This window comes from Cyprinodon tularosa, unplaced genomic scaffold, assembly GCF_016077235.1.
Source record: "Cyprinodon tularosa strain WSP-4 unplaced genomic scaffold, ASM1607723v1 ctg927, whole genome shotgun sequence".
NCBI lineage: Eukaryota > Metazoa > Chordata > Actinopteri > Cyprinodontiformes > Cyprinodontidae > Cyprinodon > Cyprinodon tularosa.
Window position 1 is genome coordinate 357,022 of NW_024039704.1, and position 15,753 is coordinate 372,774.

The 15,753-nt window shown below is 41.6% G+C and overlaps 1 protein-coding gene across 3 annotated transcripts in view; it reads left to right on the forward strand.

Moving 5' to 3' along the window:
* Positions 1–6,187, forward strand: part of il34 (interleukin 34) — an 87,894-nt gene extending 81,707 nt beyond the window's left edge. For all 3 annotated transcript variants that reach the window (XM_038274717.1, XM_038274716.1, XM_038274718.1), the window contains exon 7: positions 5,379–6,187. Coding sequence is in view for 2 of the 3 variants with exons in the window: in XM_038274716.1 (XP_038130644.1) it covers positions 5,379–5,452 (74 nt within the window). In the remaining variant the exon portion in view is untranslated. The remainder of the gene's footprint in view (positions 1–5,378) is intronic.
* Positions 6,188–15,753: the final 9,566 nt, after the last annotated feature.

Consider the following 15,753-nt stretch of genomic DNA (forward strand, 5'->3'; position numbering starts at 1 on the left):
AAGAAGCCTCCCAGATCTCCAGATGCATTTGAGATATCAAAAAAGTACTCCAGAGTGTTGTTCAGCATGGGGGTGAGTAGAAAATGAAGGCTAATCATGTTTTGGGTGTACTATTCCTTTAATAAGAAAGTCCGACACCTGAAGGTGTCACCAGTTGCCGTGACCGCGTTCCCTTTCAGGTGTGCATCAGATTTCCAGATGTGCAGCCTTGCATCCATGCCACAAAACAGCTGGTGAATAAACTGGATAGAGGATGATGTATGTGGATCTGACACATGGAGGAAGACCACAGAGGAAGGTGTCGCATTTGGCTGGTCGGATTTCTACAGGCTAAAACCTGCTCCTCAGCGTTAGGAGGATTATTGAGCGTGAAGGTAGAACAGGAATTTAATCACTTATGGACTGAGATTAAGCTTCCCAGAAAGCCGGAGGTGAAGCTGGAACCAACCTCCCTGCTACTCGCCTCAGATTCAACAGCTGTGGTGCCATCAGGGGAAATCTGCTGCACATCACCAACACCTGTCTCCTGCAGGTGCTTGATGACTTTCATCCTCCAGGATGGGCTTTGACAGGAAATCTCCTGACCAGTCCCTTTAGATTAAAACTGCTCACAAAAAGTCAGCATCTGGTTTCCCAACAAAATGAAAGCTTTAAGAAGAAGAAAAGCTTGAATTAGGAAAATTTCTTTAGTTCACAAAATTATTTTATATTTAATGACTGCAGCAGGTTTACATTTCTTTAAGCTCTAAATGAGATCAGCCTAATAAAACCTTTAATGGTCAGAAATGAGGATTTAACGTAGCTTTGTGGAACCATCCCTGACTTGTTTCAGGGTTAACACTGCTACCAGTTCCTGACTATGAAAAAAATCAGGAAGATTTTCCACAACATCTTCTTCTTCCTCTGGATTCATGACACGCTGTTGAAGTTTGGCTTTTGTGTGTTCTTCCTCCAGTCAGCAGCAGCCTAAACGATTAGGATTTGGTGGTAACGCACCTCGTGCTCTTTAGGAAACAGGAAATGTTTCCTTTCGATAGCCTTTGGTAGCAGGGGGAGTTCAAAGCTCAGCTGTGCTGCAGAAAGACTGTAAACAGCTCAAAGATACAGAAAAATCCAGTTAACCAATAAAGAAAATTGTTTTTGTAATTAATCATTTCGCATTTGACAAAAGAAGAGTCATTCACAGAACAACTAATATATTTGTAAAATAGAAAAACTGCAAAACCTTGCTAGTAGTTGATTCCTATTGTCGGCAGATGGAAATATTGTTGCATGAATTTGACTCGGGGTCCCTTTTCTGAAAGGCATCCTCCTGCAGGGGCCCGATACTCCTGGTATGTATTTATAATCCATACTAGAGGTTGGTTCATTCGGCAAATGTTTCAAACTTTTTCATTGAATTCCTATATTTTAATACTTACAGTAATCCAGTTTTATTTCATATATGAGCTTCCATATTTTCGTGACTCTGTGTGGAAATGTCGAAACACTTTTCTAGCGCTGCACCTATTGCATATTACAGTAATCAATTGATTTATGCATTATTTTTTCGATTGATTGATAAACCTAAGAAGATATACTTTTTATAAATTAAAAAGTCTATATACAAAATATTTATGTTAAAAGAAAAATTTGTTGTTCCTATTATATCAAGTGACAGTTAAAATGACAAAAATTAAAGCGTTCATACATACACATGTAATTATGTTTATAAAATTTAACTACAATGGAAAAAGAATTTTTACAAAATGTTAATAGTTTCATAATTAAAGCTGCGAATAATTTATTCTTTCAGCAAATGACCTGTTTTACAGTCTGTTTACCAATTTATTGAGCAAATTAATTAATGTCAACAATAACGTATTAATCCCACTAATCCATTTAACTCAACTATGCTCTTTGTTTACGTGATGGGTCATATTTTATACAAATATACTTTTTTTTTCAACAGAAATAAAAGCAAAAGTTCACACCAGAAGTTTTGGAGGAGACCTACAGTAGTAGACATTCAATATCTCCCCACTTTCCTTGATGGGCTCTTGGCTGGTCCCCTACAATTCCTTTTTAAACATCAATATTTGTACTAAAATATTCTTTCTGTCAGGATTTGTGGACATTAAGATCTAAAGAGAAGCTTTATCTCCTGGTCAGACCCTGTAATTCAGTGAAAGGGTGGAGTCTGAGGAAAAATATGCATAGGGGGTCACTGCAGAGGCTGGAAGTTGCCATTCGGTTGCCTTTTGATTGAGAAGGGCCATTTTTAATGGCTGTTACTATATAGATAAAATATGTAAACCTTATTGGATGGCTCCAGTTGACCCCTAGCCTGACGTAGTCCTACTCAATTCTAGTCAGAATGTGAGTCTGATACTGCTCCATAGAGCTGTGATTATGGGGCGTGTTTCGAACGAACCAGGAAAAAAAATGCCTCTGCACTCAATTGGATAGACCTACAACCAATAAGAGCAACGGAGTGCGTGACGTATGTTAAGCAACGCATAGTTGTTGTCCACAAAAATTAAAGCGTGCAGTTGTACGCCTAGAATAAGAGGATGAGCCTTGATCGCGTTTCTCTGTTCCTCTTTTAAAATTAATTTGCTGTCGATATCTTCTAGAACAGACCTAATAGCAGAATCTACTCACCTCAACTCTCCAGCGGCAGCCATTGTTGTTGTCACCCAAGCGTGCTTTAGTCACGTGGTTGATTACATTACTGTTGATCATCTGTCCATCATCGTATAAAGCCCGCCCTGACAATTGGATTGGCCCGCCAGATATTGTGCGAGCATACTCGCGCTACTACTGAGCAATGCCAGACCGAACTTCCCGACCTCAACCGTTGTGGGCGGGACTAAGTTCGGAATGGCACCCAGGCTAGTTGACCCCCTCCCCTGAAGAGAAATCCATGATCCAGTCGTTTTTGGATCAGAAGCATGGTTTCATATTACATCACTTCCCGATAGGAATGTGTGGATATTTAGCATTCATAGTAAAATTTGCTGTGCCATGTACCAAGGAGCTCAGTACTCCTGTGGGATTCACATCAGAGCTGTGAACGCAGTTACCCGTCATTTCATTCCTTATTATTTTGCTTTTAGAAGAAATTACTTCGACCTTAGCATCAGACTGTAACCAAGGTAAAACAAACGATTCTCCATAAATAAATCGGATCATTTTAGGTGCTTAATTCCAGCATTAATCTAGCATTAGCATGTCTGCACTAGAGACTGACACAGGAGTGGATTTTTACTCCTGTCCCGTCCCACTCCCACAGAAAAAAAATTGTGTCCCGTCCCGATCCCGGGTCAGAGTAGAAATCTAAATCCTGTCCCATCCCACTCCTGGTGAAATTACTCCCACTCCCATTCAGAATGACTCCCGCTCCCGCACCACTCCCATTCTTGTTTTTCTTTTTTTTTTTGAGCGCAGGTGAAAAACTCAGAGCGGAAGCATTGTTGGTTTTTGGGTCGTGTAGTTTTTTTGACTCGCATTATAGTGTAGGCTTCAAGTTCACAGACAGTGTTCACAGACATTTTTAACACCTCACTGGCGACATGTCACGTGCCAGCCTGCTTTAAATCCTCCACCATCATCCCTGTCCCCAAGAAGCCAAGGACCACAGGACTTAATGACTTTAGACCCGTCGCCCTGACCTCTGTGGTCATGAAGTCCTTCGAGCGTCTTGTGCTGTCACACCTGAAAGAAATCACGGACCCCCTCCTGGACCCCTTCCAGTTTGCCTACAGAGCCAACCAGTCTGTAGATGACGCTGTCAACCTGGCCCTTCACCACATTCTCCAGCACCTGGACTCCGCAGGAACCTACGCCAGGATCCTGTTTGTGGACTTTAGCTCGGCCTTCAACACAATCATCCCAGCTCTGCTCCAGGAGAAGCTCTCCCAGCTGAATGTGCCTGACTCCACATGCAGGTGGATCAGACTTCCTATCGGACAGGAAGCAGCACGTAAAGCTGGGAACACAGTTCTCTGACTCACAGCTCATCAGCACTGGTTCCCCCCAGGGCTTTGTTCTTTCTCCTCTGCTCTTCTCCCTGTACACCAACAGCTGCACCTCCAGTCATCAGTCTGTCAAGCTCCTGAAGTTCGCAGACGACACCACTCTCATCGGACTGATCTCCGATGGTGACTAGTCCGCCTACAGGTGGGAGGCTGACCATCTGGTGACCTGGTGCAGGGAGAACAACCTGGAGCTCAACGCTCTAAAAACAGTGGAGTTGGTTGTAGACTTTAGAAAGAGCGCAGCCCCAGCTACCCCCATCACCCTCTGTGACTCCACCATTGACACTGTGGAGTCTTTCCGCTTCCTGGGAACTATCATCTCTCAGGACCTAAAGTGGGAGCTGAACATCAACTCCCTCACCAAGAAAGCCCAGCAGAGGATGTACTTCCTGCGGCAGCTGAAGAAATTCAACCTGCCCAGGACAATGATGGTGCAGTTCTACTCCTCCATCATTGAGTCCATCCTCACTTCTTCCATCACCATCTGGTACGCTGGTGCCACCGCCAAGGACAAGAGCAGACTGCAGCGTGTCATCCGGTCTGCAGAGAAGGTGATTGGCTCCAACCTCCCATCTCTCCAGGAGCTGCACGCCTCCAGGACTCTGAGGCGTGCAGGGAAGATTGTGGCTGATCCCTCGCACCCCGGTCACAGACTATTTCAGCCACTACCCTCTGGCAGGAGGCTGCGGTCCATCAGGACCAGAACCTCCCGTCACAAAAACACAGTACAGTCTACTGTTTGTATATAGCTTCTGTGTATATATATTTTATATATATTCTATCTTATTTTGCTATTTTGTTTTGTTTTTTGTCTGCACCAACAACACCAAGTCAAATTCCTTGTAAGTGCAAACCTACTTGGCAATAAACTTGATTCTGATTCTGATTCTGAAGTAAAAAAACTACAAAATGACGGCGCCGCGCCAGTACTGGATTTTTTTCTTGCTATTTTATTTTATTTTTTGGCATCAATCCTAGTTTTTTTTTTTAGTTACTATTGGTTTGCTCCCGCCCCTGTCTGCTCCCGTTAATGTTTAATCCTGTACCGTCCCAATCACGTGATCGTTACTAATACTGACTTCCCGCGGGAATCCCGTGACCCGTGGGATTCCCGAAAAAATGTCAGTCTCTAGTCTGCACCATGAGTGGTCCTGCATGGAGTAGTATGAGCAGCTCTTTGGAGGATTGTAAAGATGCTGACGCCTTTTTTCTCCAAATGATCTTTAAATTCACTACATAAAGCTGCAGAGGTTCTTCATAACTCCATCTGAATGTATGATTTTCTTTAATCAGAGCATGAAGAGAAATGAAATGTATCCTGATTAGTGAGAAACGATGTGTTTTTTTTCTGTTTTCCAGACTGTGAGGTCTCTCATTCGAAGAAAGGCAGGAAGGCGTTGAGCCAGCAGGCAGAGATGGAGGCCACGGCGTGAGGGTTTCCCTGCTGCTGCCGCTCAGAGACTCCAGCGATTATCAATCCGTACCTTCAGGGCTCAAAGGAAAACCTATTTCAACAAGTCATTTCCAAACCTACCATCTGGACACCTAAGTGAACACATTGACACGGCGGAGCCGCCTGGGATTAATCTGACTGTGTGGACTTCCCTTGTAACAGAAAAGTGGATCAGCTCTGAGAGAAGCTTCAGGACTGTAGCCGGATCTTTTTCTGGCGTGAAGTCATCTCAGGCTGCTTCTGGTAACCCGTTTATTGGATGTGTTTGTTCTTTCACATGTTAATGATGATCAATACATTGGTTTCTGAGATGGATTCTTGGAGAAGGAGCTTTTCAGCCAGAAGCACAGTGGAAGAGACAGACTGTGTACCAAAGCCAAGCACCCCAATATATCACATTATTTAAAAACAAATGTTCCACAGCTGTGCTACAGGCCTGGATTGCATAATCAAAGCTGTATGTTGGTTTTTTATTCTCTGTTCTCTGTATTTATCTGTTTTTTTATGTGAGCAGAAAGGAGGAAGCATGAACTTGATCAACTGACGGCATATTTGCCTTCCTTCTCCTGAGCTCTGTGTTCAGTACAAACCTGGTTCAGTTGTTTTCTCCTGCGACTCTTTGTGGAAAATTATGAAAGATGTTGAACCGGCAGCCGACTTTAGTTTGAGGTTCTGGATGTTTGAAAGGAATCTGGGGAGAAATTAAACTTTTTTTTAAAAGACATTGGTGTTCCCTGAAGTCTTTGGCTGACAGTCCTCAGCAAAGAGCCGAGAGCTGCAGTAGAGTTAGCAGCTGGTGAAGGCAAGGTGATCTACAGGCATTGGTCACTTCCTGAACAGGAAACCTCCTGCTTTATCCAACGCTCTGATGGAAAATTAAGAAGTACCCAAACACAGTTAGTGCATCATCTCAGGAAATATCCTGGACGTCCAATGTTTAAAGGACAATCTTTTATTTCCTGGTAGATCATCTAAATAAGTGGTCCTTCTAATTGTCAATCATTCTGCTGATATGTTTATGTCAGACCGTCCTACGTGCTCATCCTGGTAGCTGTATTTTCTTTGCATGCGCACTTTTAGGCGTATATCTGTGGTGAGCTACGGTTTCAGAAAGTCATTGAAGCTCACCTTTCTCACCGCGGTTCTTTGAAAATGGCGGAGGGTCGTAAGAGAAAAAGTGTCTACGAAGTGTAAGGGAAGAAGAGGCAGATTTATCCCAGAATGCTTTGAACACAGAGCTCTCTTTACAGCGGCCCATCGTCAATGTAGGGTGCGCTACCTGACAGCAGCGACTAATAACAAAGATTTTGCAGGCACTGTGCAGCGGAGGAGGAATTACATGACCAACGGACTAAAAAGTAGTGATCATCCGTCTGAGCGGTCAGTTAGTCCCCGTTCTATATAGTCATTGAGGGATTTAAGGGTTAGGGCAGATGTTCGGGCACAGAAAGCTTGTATGCATGCACAGAGCGTGCATGAGGAGAGATGGGCTCATGCTTGTGTTTCGTTCCATCTTTGAATCTGAGAAATGAAAACCAGAGAAGAAGAAGCTGTTAGGCTAATGCTGTTAGGAGACGCCTGACTTTGGCTGTGTCCGGATGTCCGTCCTAATCATTATATAGGGTAATATATAGTGGTTACGCTATTGGTAATTGAGTGTCCGAACATCTAGTGGATGAAAAAGTAGTGGAGTCAAAATTTCAATGCATCTTGAAAAGTAGTGATCATCCATTTGTCTTACTATCTCTGTTTGGCCAGAACCCTTTAACGTTGACGTTGGCATGGTAACCACAGGTACATATTTTTGTTTTCGGTCAGTCAAAATTTATAAAACAATTATTTAGAAAAAAAACATTTTCTTATCAGAATGTATAGCTTTTCTGCAGACGTTATGTGGATGTTTCTAAATAAGTTGGAGCTATAACCTTTAAATAAGGCTCGGGCACATGACGTCACACGTTGCGCAGCAGCCATATTGATAGCTGGTCAGCCCACTGTTTACACTTTGACTTCGCGCCTGTAAGGACGAGCTTTCTTCTGCTAGTAGTTTGCTTAGTTTTTTGCCGTTTCATTTTACCTCTGCTGTCGTTATGGTCGCCCGTTGCTGTGTCGTAGGGTGTAGTAGCGCAAGCTGTGACTGGACGGGGAAAAAAATCCCAAATGGATTGTCTTTTTACCGTTTTCCAACCTGGAGGCGTCTCAATGGAAAACAAATGTCCTCCATAACAAAGAGTCGCCGGCTAGCATGGGTCGCTGCTGTAAGACGGCCAAATATAACTTTCAACTCAATCCCTGCGTCCATGAGAGTGTGTTCCCGGCATTTTCATTCTGGTAAGTTACAGAACATACTGTTTTTATTCATGTATCATTTCAAGTTAACCGTTGTTGGCTGATCTGTAGCATGTAGCATGAGCTGAAGTAGGGTTGTGTTCCAGAGGGTTAGCCAGGTCCACTGAAACACAAAACAGTTGTCCTACTCTGTTTATTTTGTCATTAATAGTTTATAATAGGGTTAATAGTTTTGGTTGTTTCACCAGGAAAGCCAGTAGATAAATTTTTGATGTTTTACGTAAGTGCCAGCACCTAGTCTTATCACCACAACAAACACCACACCATGTTGAGACGGTAGCTTACCTTGGCTCTGATGACTGTGTTCTCATTCGGCTTGATAACTTCCATGTCATGAACTTTTCCATCTGTCAGCTGTTTGTAAGCCTCTAGCGACTTGTAGCAGCGAAACTCTTCATGTGTGTAGGCACTGACGCCACACACTAGATACGAAAATACGTCCTCCCTTGCAAACGGCGGTAGAAATTCTTCCCCAACGCACCACTCCTTGCTTTCTACTTCGTAGGGATCAAGTCCGTTTATGAAGCCCATCTTTTGCAGATAACGGTCCCTGGCTTCCCTCTGCAGTGTGTCTCGGTATATTCCGCATCCTTTCTTCGCTTTTAACATCGCTGTTTACTCGTCTTTCTGCTCTGTCTCTATGCTGTTTTAGGTCTTTGTTTACCGTAGCAACTAGCTACCAATATGGCGGCGTACCCAGAATGCAACGCGCTGTGCCCGAGCCTTATAGAGTGGAGACCATCTCCATGGAAACAACTTTTAAAGACATTTTGCAGCAGCGGTCTTCAGTCAGGATTTCAGTCATAAAAACTTACCATTAAACCCGAATATATTATCTTTAAAATCAGACCAGTTTGTTTGATTTCATTTTTTAAAAAGCGCAGAAAGCCATAAGGAAGCAGCGGAGTGCCAAACTGATGGTTTATTCCTTCTCTTATGATGCTGATGAATTAAGGAACGCTGCTTCGCTGCTCCAAAGGTCAGAACAGACGCCACAGAGCGACGCTGTCCCGGACGTTGCTCTTTAGTAACATGATTTCCACTTTAACTGTTTAGTTTGTACCTCAGGGAATAAATAAGACTTTACTTTAATGAAGCAGCTTCTTCCTCTGCCGGCCTGTATGGCAGTGAACAGAGGATTTAATAAACCAGATGTTTGCTCACAAAGCTCCACCTCTGGTTCTGTGACCTTCTGCTCTTGGTGCAGCTTCCCATCCAGAACCTCCTCTGGTGAAACCGCTGTATTAAATCCTCAGCTTTTTCCTGCTAAATGCCCCTTTATTCGTCCCACTGTTGGATGGTATGTCCTGTTTTGGTCCATCCAGCATCTGTTAGCGCAGATCCGAACATTTGTCCAGCTAGGTACGAACATTTGTCCAGCTAGTTACGGACATTTGTCCAGCTAGTTACGGACATTTGTCCAGCTAGTTACGGACATTTGTCCAGCTAGTTACGAACATTTGTCCAGCTAGTTACGGTCTCTGCATCATAACGGAGGAATGAAAGAACTAAAGAAGTGGTCAGTAGATGGATTTATGGGGGAACCAGTTTGTGGTTCTGAAATTTCTCTAGCCGGACTTGACCAGAACTCTGGTCTGAACTGCATCTGTCAGATGGATTCCTGGTTTCACTGCTTCCTCCTTTCATCTCAAAGGTTTTGTATTCAGATCCCAGCCGGTTCCCTGTTCTTCCCATGCGGCAAGGTTCTTTTGGGTTCATTTTTTTGCAGTACCAATTTACCATAAGGCTCCTACCTGAACTGTTTTTGACTGATCTCACAGGGGATGAACCAAACTACCCTTCCAGAGGGAAGACTCTCCTCTGGGGGACGTTCTCAGCCAAGAAGATGACGGGAACATTGATCTAACAGACGTGGATCAGAGTTGACAATAAACCAGAAAAACAGGAAAAGGTGGCAGATTTTCCTACAAATGCAACAGAACCTTGTGACCAACATCTATAGTGTTTCTGTCTCGCTCCGACACCAACCTCAGCCGTTATAACTGACTGTAGTTGGTGTCGCGAATGAGCCGCCTGACTGATGCGGCAGGTTCGCTTGCTGTTTATCTCAAACCCAGAGTCCCCAGCCAACCTTTCAGACTGGTTCTGCCTTAACATGCGCAGACAGCGGCGGTCAGGCTGGAGCAAAAGGTCAATTGGTACAAGGAACCAGTAAATGTGTAACATCTGGGCTGGGAACGCTGGGCAGCCTGCTTTTGTCAGGACGGATATAGAAACACAAAGAGCTGAGAACAATGACGGTTTCCAATCAAGCTGCACATCTCTGCTGTGGTTTTACTTCAACCACTCAGTTATCATCTCCAGTCTAGCCTCAGACGGAGAACAGTTTAAAAAATAAATGTTTCTCATTGTTTGGCCTCCAGAACCACCATGGACCGTCTGAACGTCTGTAGCAACCATAAAGCTTTGTGTTTGTCTCTAGCATTTAAACACACTGATTGTTTCTGCTAAAACCAAAGATTTTCATCCACTAGTGTCGAGATTTTCAGGCTTATGATTATTTATTGGATCTGTTCTCTGTTTCTTTTGGGCTGCTGGAGAATGTGCTGATTTATTGTGGATTGTCTCTAATCTACACTGTTAAGAATGTATACATGCGAGCTCAAATATATACATACCCCACCCCACCCTATTTCTGGCTGACTGTCCTATAGTAAGATGGATCATGGTGTCAGTGTAGCCTTAAAACAGCTGAGCTGGTTTCTTTGATGGGGCCACTACAGCACCTTAATGGGATCCGGGGCCGCTCCGAGCCTCCACGAGCCTCTAAGAAAAATAAGATTTTGGGGCCTCTCTGTTTCTCTATCGCTGCATCGCTCTCACACCTGCTCTAAACTCACTGCAGCTGTGGTATAGTGCCGTTACAGCCCTTTGTCTGAAAGCATCACTGCTAAAAGTCATGAAATAAAGAGGTTGCATTATATTTGCATCAAACTTTTCATGTGGTTTAAACTTGTTGTTTCCAATCACAACAAGGAAGTGAAAAAATAACCTACAGATTAAAAATCTTTGCTAAATAACAAAATTTTACGTTTTTCAAAAACAAACATTATTAAATCAAACAAACAATAAAATATCTTAATAAAACTAAAGATATTATGATGTCAGCATATTTAGAATTTATTATAAAAATACAAACAACCAAATGTTAAATTGTTCTTGGAGACCCTAACCTTATGTTTGGTCCACTTAGAACCATCTAAATGAGTAAATAGTACCTGAGTACTTTTCTCTAAAGTTCCCACAATGTGTAACATAAAGCTTATTGTCAGGGTTCCTTGTATCCCTTGTTTGAAATGTCTGATATTCCAATAAATGCTTTTTCGGCTGCTGAGAAGAAACTGCTGCTAAACTCGATCAAGGTCACCAAATGTTAACATGTAAGAGCTTCAGATTTGGTTGAATGTATCTATATATTTAAGCCTGTTTGTATCAATTCACAACTGTGACAATAAACTTAAAAAATGCAAACATTTTATGTTTGACATTAGTGTGCTTTTAAAAAAAATCCTGCAAGAATAATAAAAAAACAAACAAGCCCAAACCATGACACCATCTCTACTCTGTTACAGAGATGGATTTCTTATGTCTTTTTTTCTTCATGTAAACGAGTGAAGCAGCATCCCTGTTCTTTACATGCATGTGCAGGTGAAGGTTATTTAACTTTTTACCAGTGGTAGTTATGTGGCATGTTAAATAAACCAGGACAGAAAACTAGTGTTGCACCGATACCATTATTGGGCGGGGTCCCAATCCAGCACTAAAATGGTGGTATCGGTATCAGCGAATACCAACAAATAGGCCACCAATACCATTTTGAGAGCCAAAAGTTTATTAAACTATTGTCACCCATTCCAGGAAGGCAATAAAAATTTCTACTGGATTCACTTTGTATTAATCTTTTTCCTGCTTCACAAAGGTAGTCAGCAGGTTGACAAAGCCATGATGGCAATTATTTTACATCCAGGTAGAATGCAGTTCTTCATATATACACACACATCAATTTTAAACAGATGGTATCGGACAATACTGCACAGCCAGTAATCGGGTATCGGGGCCAAAAAATGGCATCGGCGCAACACTGCAGAAATTCACTGAACTGAAAACCTTATCTTTGATCATCTCAGGAGGCTTCAGAACAAATCAGGAGGTGAACCCTTCCTTTTAAAAACCTGAAATTATCCACTGTTTGGTAACCGTCCCTTGTTTTTAGGTCTATTCCATTTTATTTGGTCTTTAAACTCTTGGACCACAAAGCAAAGAGAAAAGCACTTTTTTAATTCGACTCTCTGAAGGTTTGGTACATGTATGTCTACATCCAGACCAACAATGTGATTTCCAAGGTGCAGATGTTCTAAGAGCGACCACTAGAGGGGGGGGGGGGCTGACCAACATGGTTACAGGCATCTACTGGAGCACCCCACGGTCAGAACAGAGAGGGAAGTGGCAGTTAAAGGGAGTTTAAGGTGTGTTTATGAGAGGATCTCCTTGTTACTCTCTTCTGCCCTCTGCTGGACATTTCAGACACTTCCAGCTGCATGTAGTTGTCTCCATCTGCATCATCTTCTGCGCCGCATCTGATTCTGTGTTAGGTTTTTAACCTCTTACACCCTAAGGGGGTATAAATAAATTTCTGCCTGACAAAAACACACAAAAGTAAATAACTTATAGCCTCAAAGCTATTAGATTTAAGAAGAAACTTTTGGTACCTCTGTAAAGGTAAGATGTCATAGAATGGTTTTCTGGTGTCCGCACCATTGTAGCTTTGACCCTGCCTGAAATATTAGGGACAAAATACAAAATATTTTGCATTTTATGAACCTCGCCAAAATTTTCTTTGAAATAAACATTGCAAAACACTACCAAAATATTATTTATAGCACAAAAAAGTAGTACAGACTTTCAAATCTAAATGTTGTGTAAAAATATACCCAATTTGGACTCAATCAGATGAATCATATTTATTTTAGAATGGTATTAGTGAGAAATTTCTTAGGCGGAGAGGCCATTTTGGCACATTTATCCATAAATGTCACCAAACTGTGTCAAATATGTTTTTTACATCAATACTGGGGGTTTGGTAAAATTACGAGGTCACGTAGCAGCTGGACCCGCCGGTGGGTCCGTAGGGTTCAAGGGGTTAACAGTGAGGCCTTTCACTTTGTGTGTTACGAATAAGATTTGAGCAACAAAAATCCCTCTAATTTAGCTTGTTTAATCTATATAAGAGACTCTGAGCTGCACTGGGGGGTAAAAGCTTGAATCATCTTGTTTTTGGATCTCTTGTGGTGGTGCAGACTTTAACTTAAGGCACATGGCAACTTCTCTGTTACTCCCATCATGCTGCTTTGCTCAGTTTATGCTGTAGGATTCAGAGCCCCCCATGACACTCTCTGGTTTGTTTTCTTTGTTGTCTCTCACAGTTGAAAGCCGAGCTGTTTTCAGAGTTGACTGTGGCGTTAGAAGTCCCAGGGCTCACAAACCAAAACAGTTGAGGTTTCAAAACGGTGGTTGGGATGAATCTCAGCTGATCTATTTTGGATTAAGTGGATTAAAACATGACAGAAAGATGGACCTCATAAGAAACGTATTGGTTGTGCAGCATAAATTCTCTTAAACACCTTTCATTTTCTCATTTCTACATCAAATAAATCATCTTTTTATCTTTTACTTGGTTCTGTTTGATCAGTTACAGCTGCTGCCTATGCATTTAGCTCTGACCATAACTGTTTATACAATAGCTGGTGAACTGTGCACTAAGACAATATGTATGCATATTTCTTTCATAAACTCTTGACTGCTTGTTTTTTCCTCTGTGCTTTATGATTTGTTTTTTGTTTTTTAGCATCAGGAGCAGCTTGATCCAAAGTGACTTTCTCACAGATATAACCCAGAAAAAACTGCAGATACATGGATGTCTCACAGATTTTTGTTTTAGACATGAGATACTGAATATTTATTTTTTGGAAGTGTATAATATGACAGTACTTTTATGAAAGAAATACGGAAATAAATCAATATTTTTATCAACTTACTCTGAGTTTTGTTTCTCTTTATCTAATAAGTTGATTTATGGTATTTATGCAAAATGTTCAGCAGCTCCCAGGGAAGACTAAATGTGTTCACTTGCAAATGCATCTGTAATTAAGAATGTGATTTATTTAAAACATTTTCAATCAGAACTACTTTTACAATTTAGCTAATTAATTTTACTTAGACTTAGACAGTACTTTATTGGTCTCTTGGGAAGACTCCCTTCGGAAATTAAGTTTACCAGCAGCTTACAGGGCAAAAAAGTATTAAGTTAAATTAAGTTAAAATTAAGCAAAATACAAATACAAAAGATAGTACAGATTAAGTACAGTGTATATAATAGGAGTTGTGTGTATGTAATATACATGTTCAAATCACTTCAGTTTACTTTTAAAGTGCTGGATAACAGCATCTTTCACCTAAGAGTTATAGATCTAGATCAATTAGATCAGGGGTCACCAACTTTTTTAAGGCTGAGGGCTACTTTATGGCTACCAATACTGACCTATGAACAAGGGGAGTCGGCGTTCACCTGAACTTTATAGATAATAAACATACTTATATTGTTTCTTTTCATTTTTAATGTGCTTTTAGATATTCTCATTATGAAATCCATATAAATCCTCAAATGTTCTAATTTATTGATATGATTAAATGCTTCATAAATGCTTCAAAATAAGAGCTTCAGTAAAAAATAACATTTCAGATTTAGTCCACTGGTGAATTGTTCTGTTTTCAAAAGACGCTGAGGGCACCCCATGGTGTCCTTGAGGGCCCCTTGGTGCCCACGGGCACCACGTTGGTGACCCCTGAATTATATCATCCAATCTTTGACTCAACAGAATTCTCTCCTCCTAGAGAAGCAGATAGCGACAGTAGATATGGACTGTTCAGGAATCCTTCACACTGAGCATGCAGCGACAGTAAATATGTTTTTTTAGGTTTTTTATCAAATCGCCTCTAAGTGTCATGGTCTTGGTTCTGCTGTTCTTTTCTTTGCTCCTTGTTTTCTATATTTATTGGCCTAATTCCAGTTTTGTTGTATTTCTAGATTTATATTAGTTCTCATGTTTTTCTGTTGTCCTCTTTTGCCCTCTTGTGTGTGTGTATGTTCCTTTCCCCTTGGCTCCCTCGTTGTCTCCTCTCACACCTGTTCCTTGTCTGCTCGTTAGCCCTCCCTTTGTCTCTCTCTCCTATATATGCTCTCCCTCTGCTCTCACTCTTTGTTGGTTCCTTGTCTTTGCTGTCCTCCCATGCTGTTGTCCACGTTCCTCGTCTCTCCCTGGCTCCTCGTGTTTGGTTTTCCCCAGATGTCTCCATAGTTCTGGTTTGCTTTTGATTATTAGTTGGATTTTTGCATTCCTGCCTTTGTTGCTGTTTTTGCCCCATTAAACTACCCAGAAATCTCCTCAGCCTGTCTGCCTCTGCATTTGGGTCCTCCAAACCACAACTAAACCCTGACACTAAGGGGATGGGTTAAATGCAGAGAGTTAATTTTGTTGCTCTGTACTTGTGACACTGTAATGACAATAAAAGCTGAAAAAAAATGTTCCACTGTTTAGTTTAACTATAAACTGTTGCTTAAATTCAAATATTCCACCATCAGACATTGAAAGGTTTAGTTTGATTCTTGCAGTGGTCAGTAGATCAGTTCCTCCTCTCCTGGTCTGGATGGAGAGGATCTGCAATAATCAATGCATCTAAATACTTACACATATACATCATATTTAACGATTTTATTTTTCTAATAAATTCAGTAACTTTTCCGTAAAATTTTCTCCTTTTGAAGGAACAGACAGAAAGCCCAATGAGAGGCGGTGTAATGTAGTGTCCCTCGACGTTTTCCGTAGATTGTCACACAGCTGTCAGTTGTCTAAA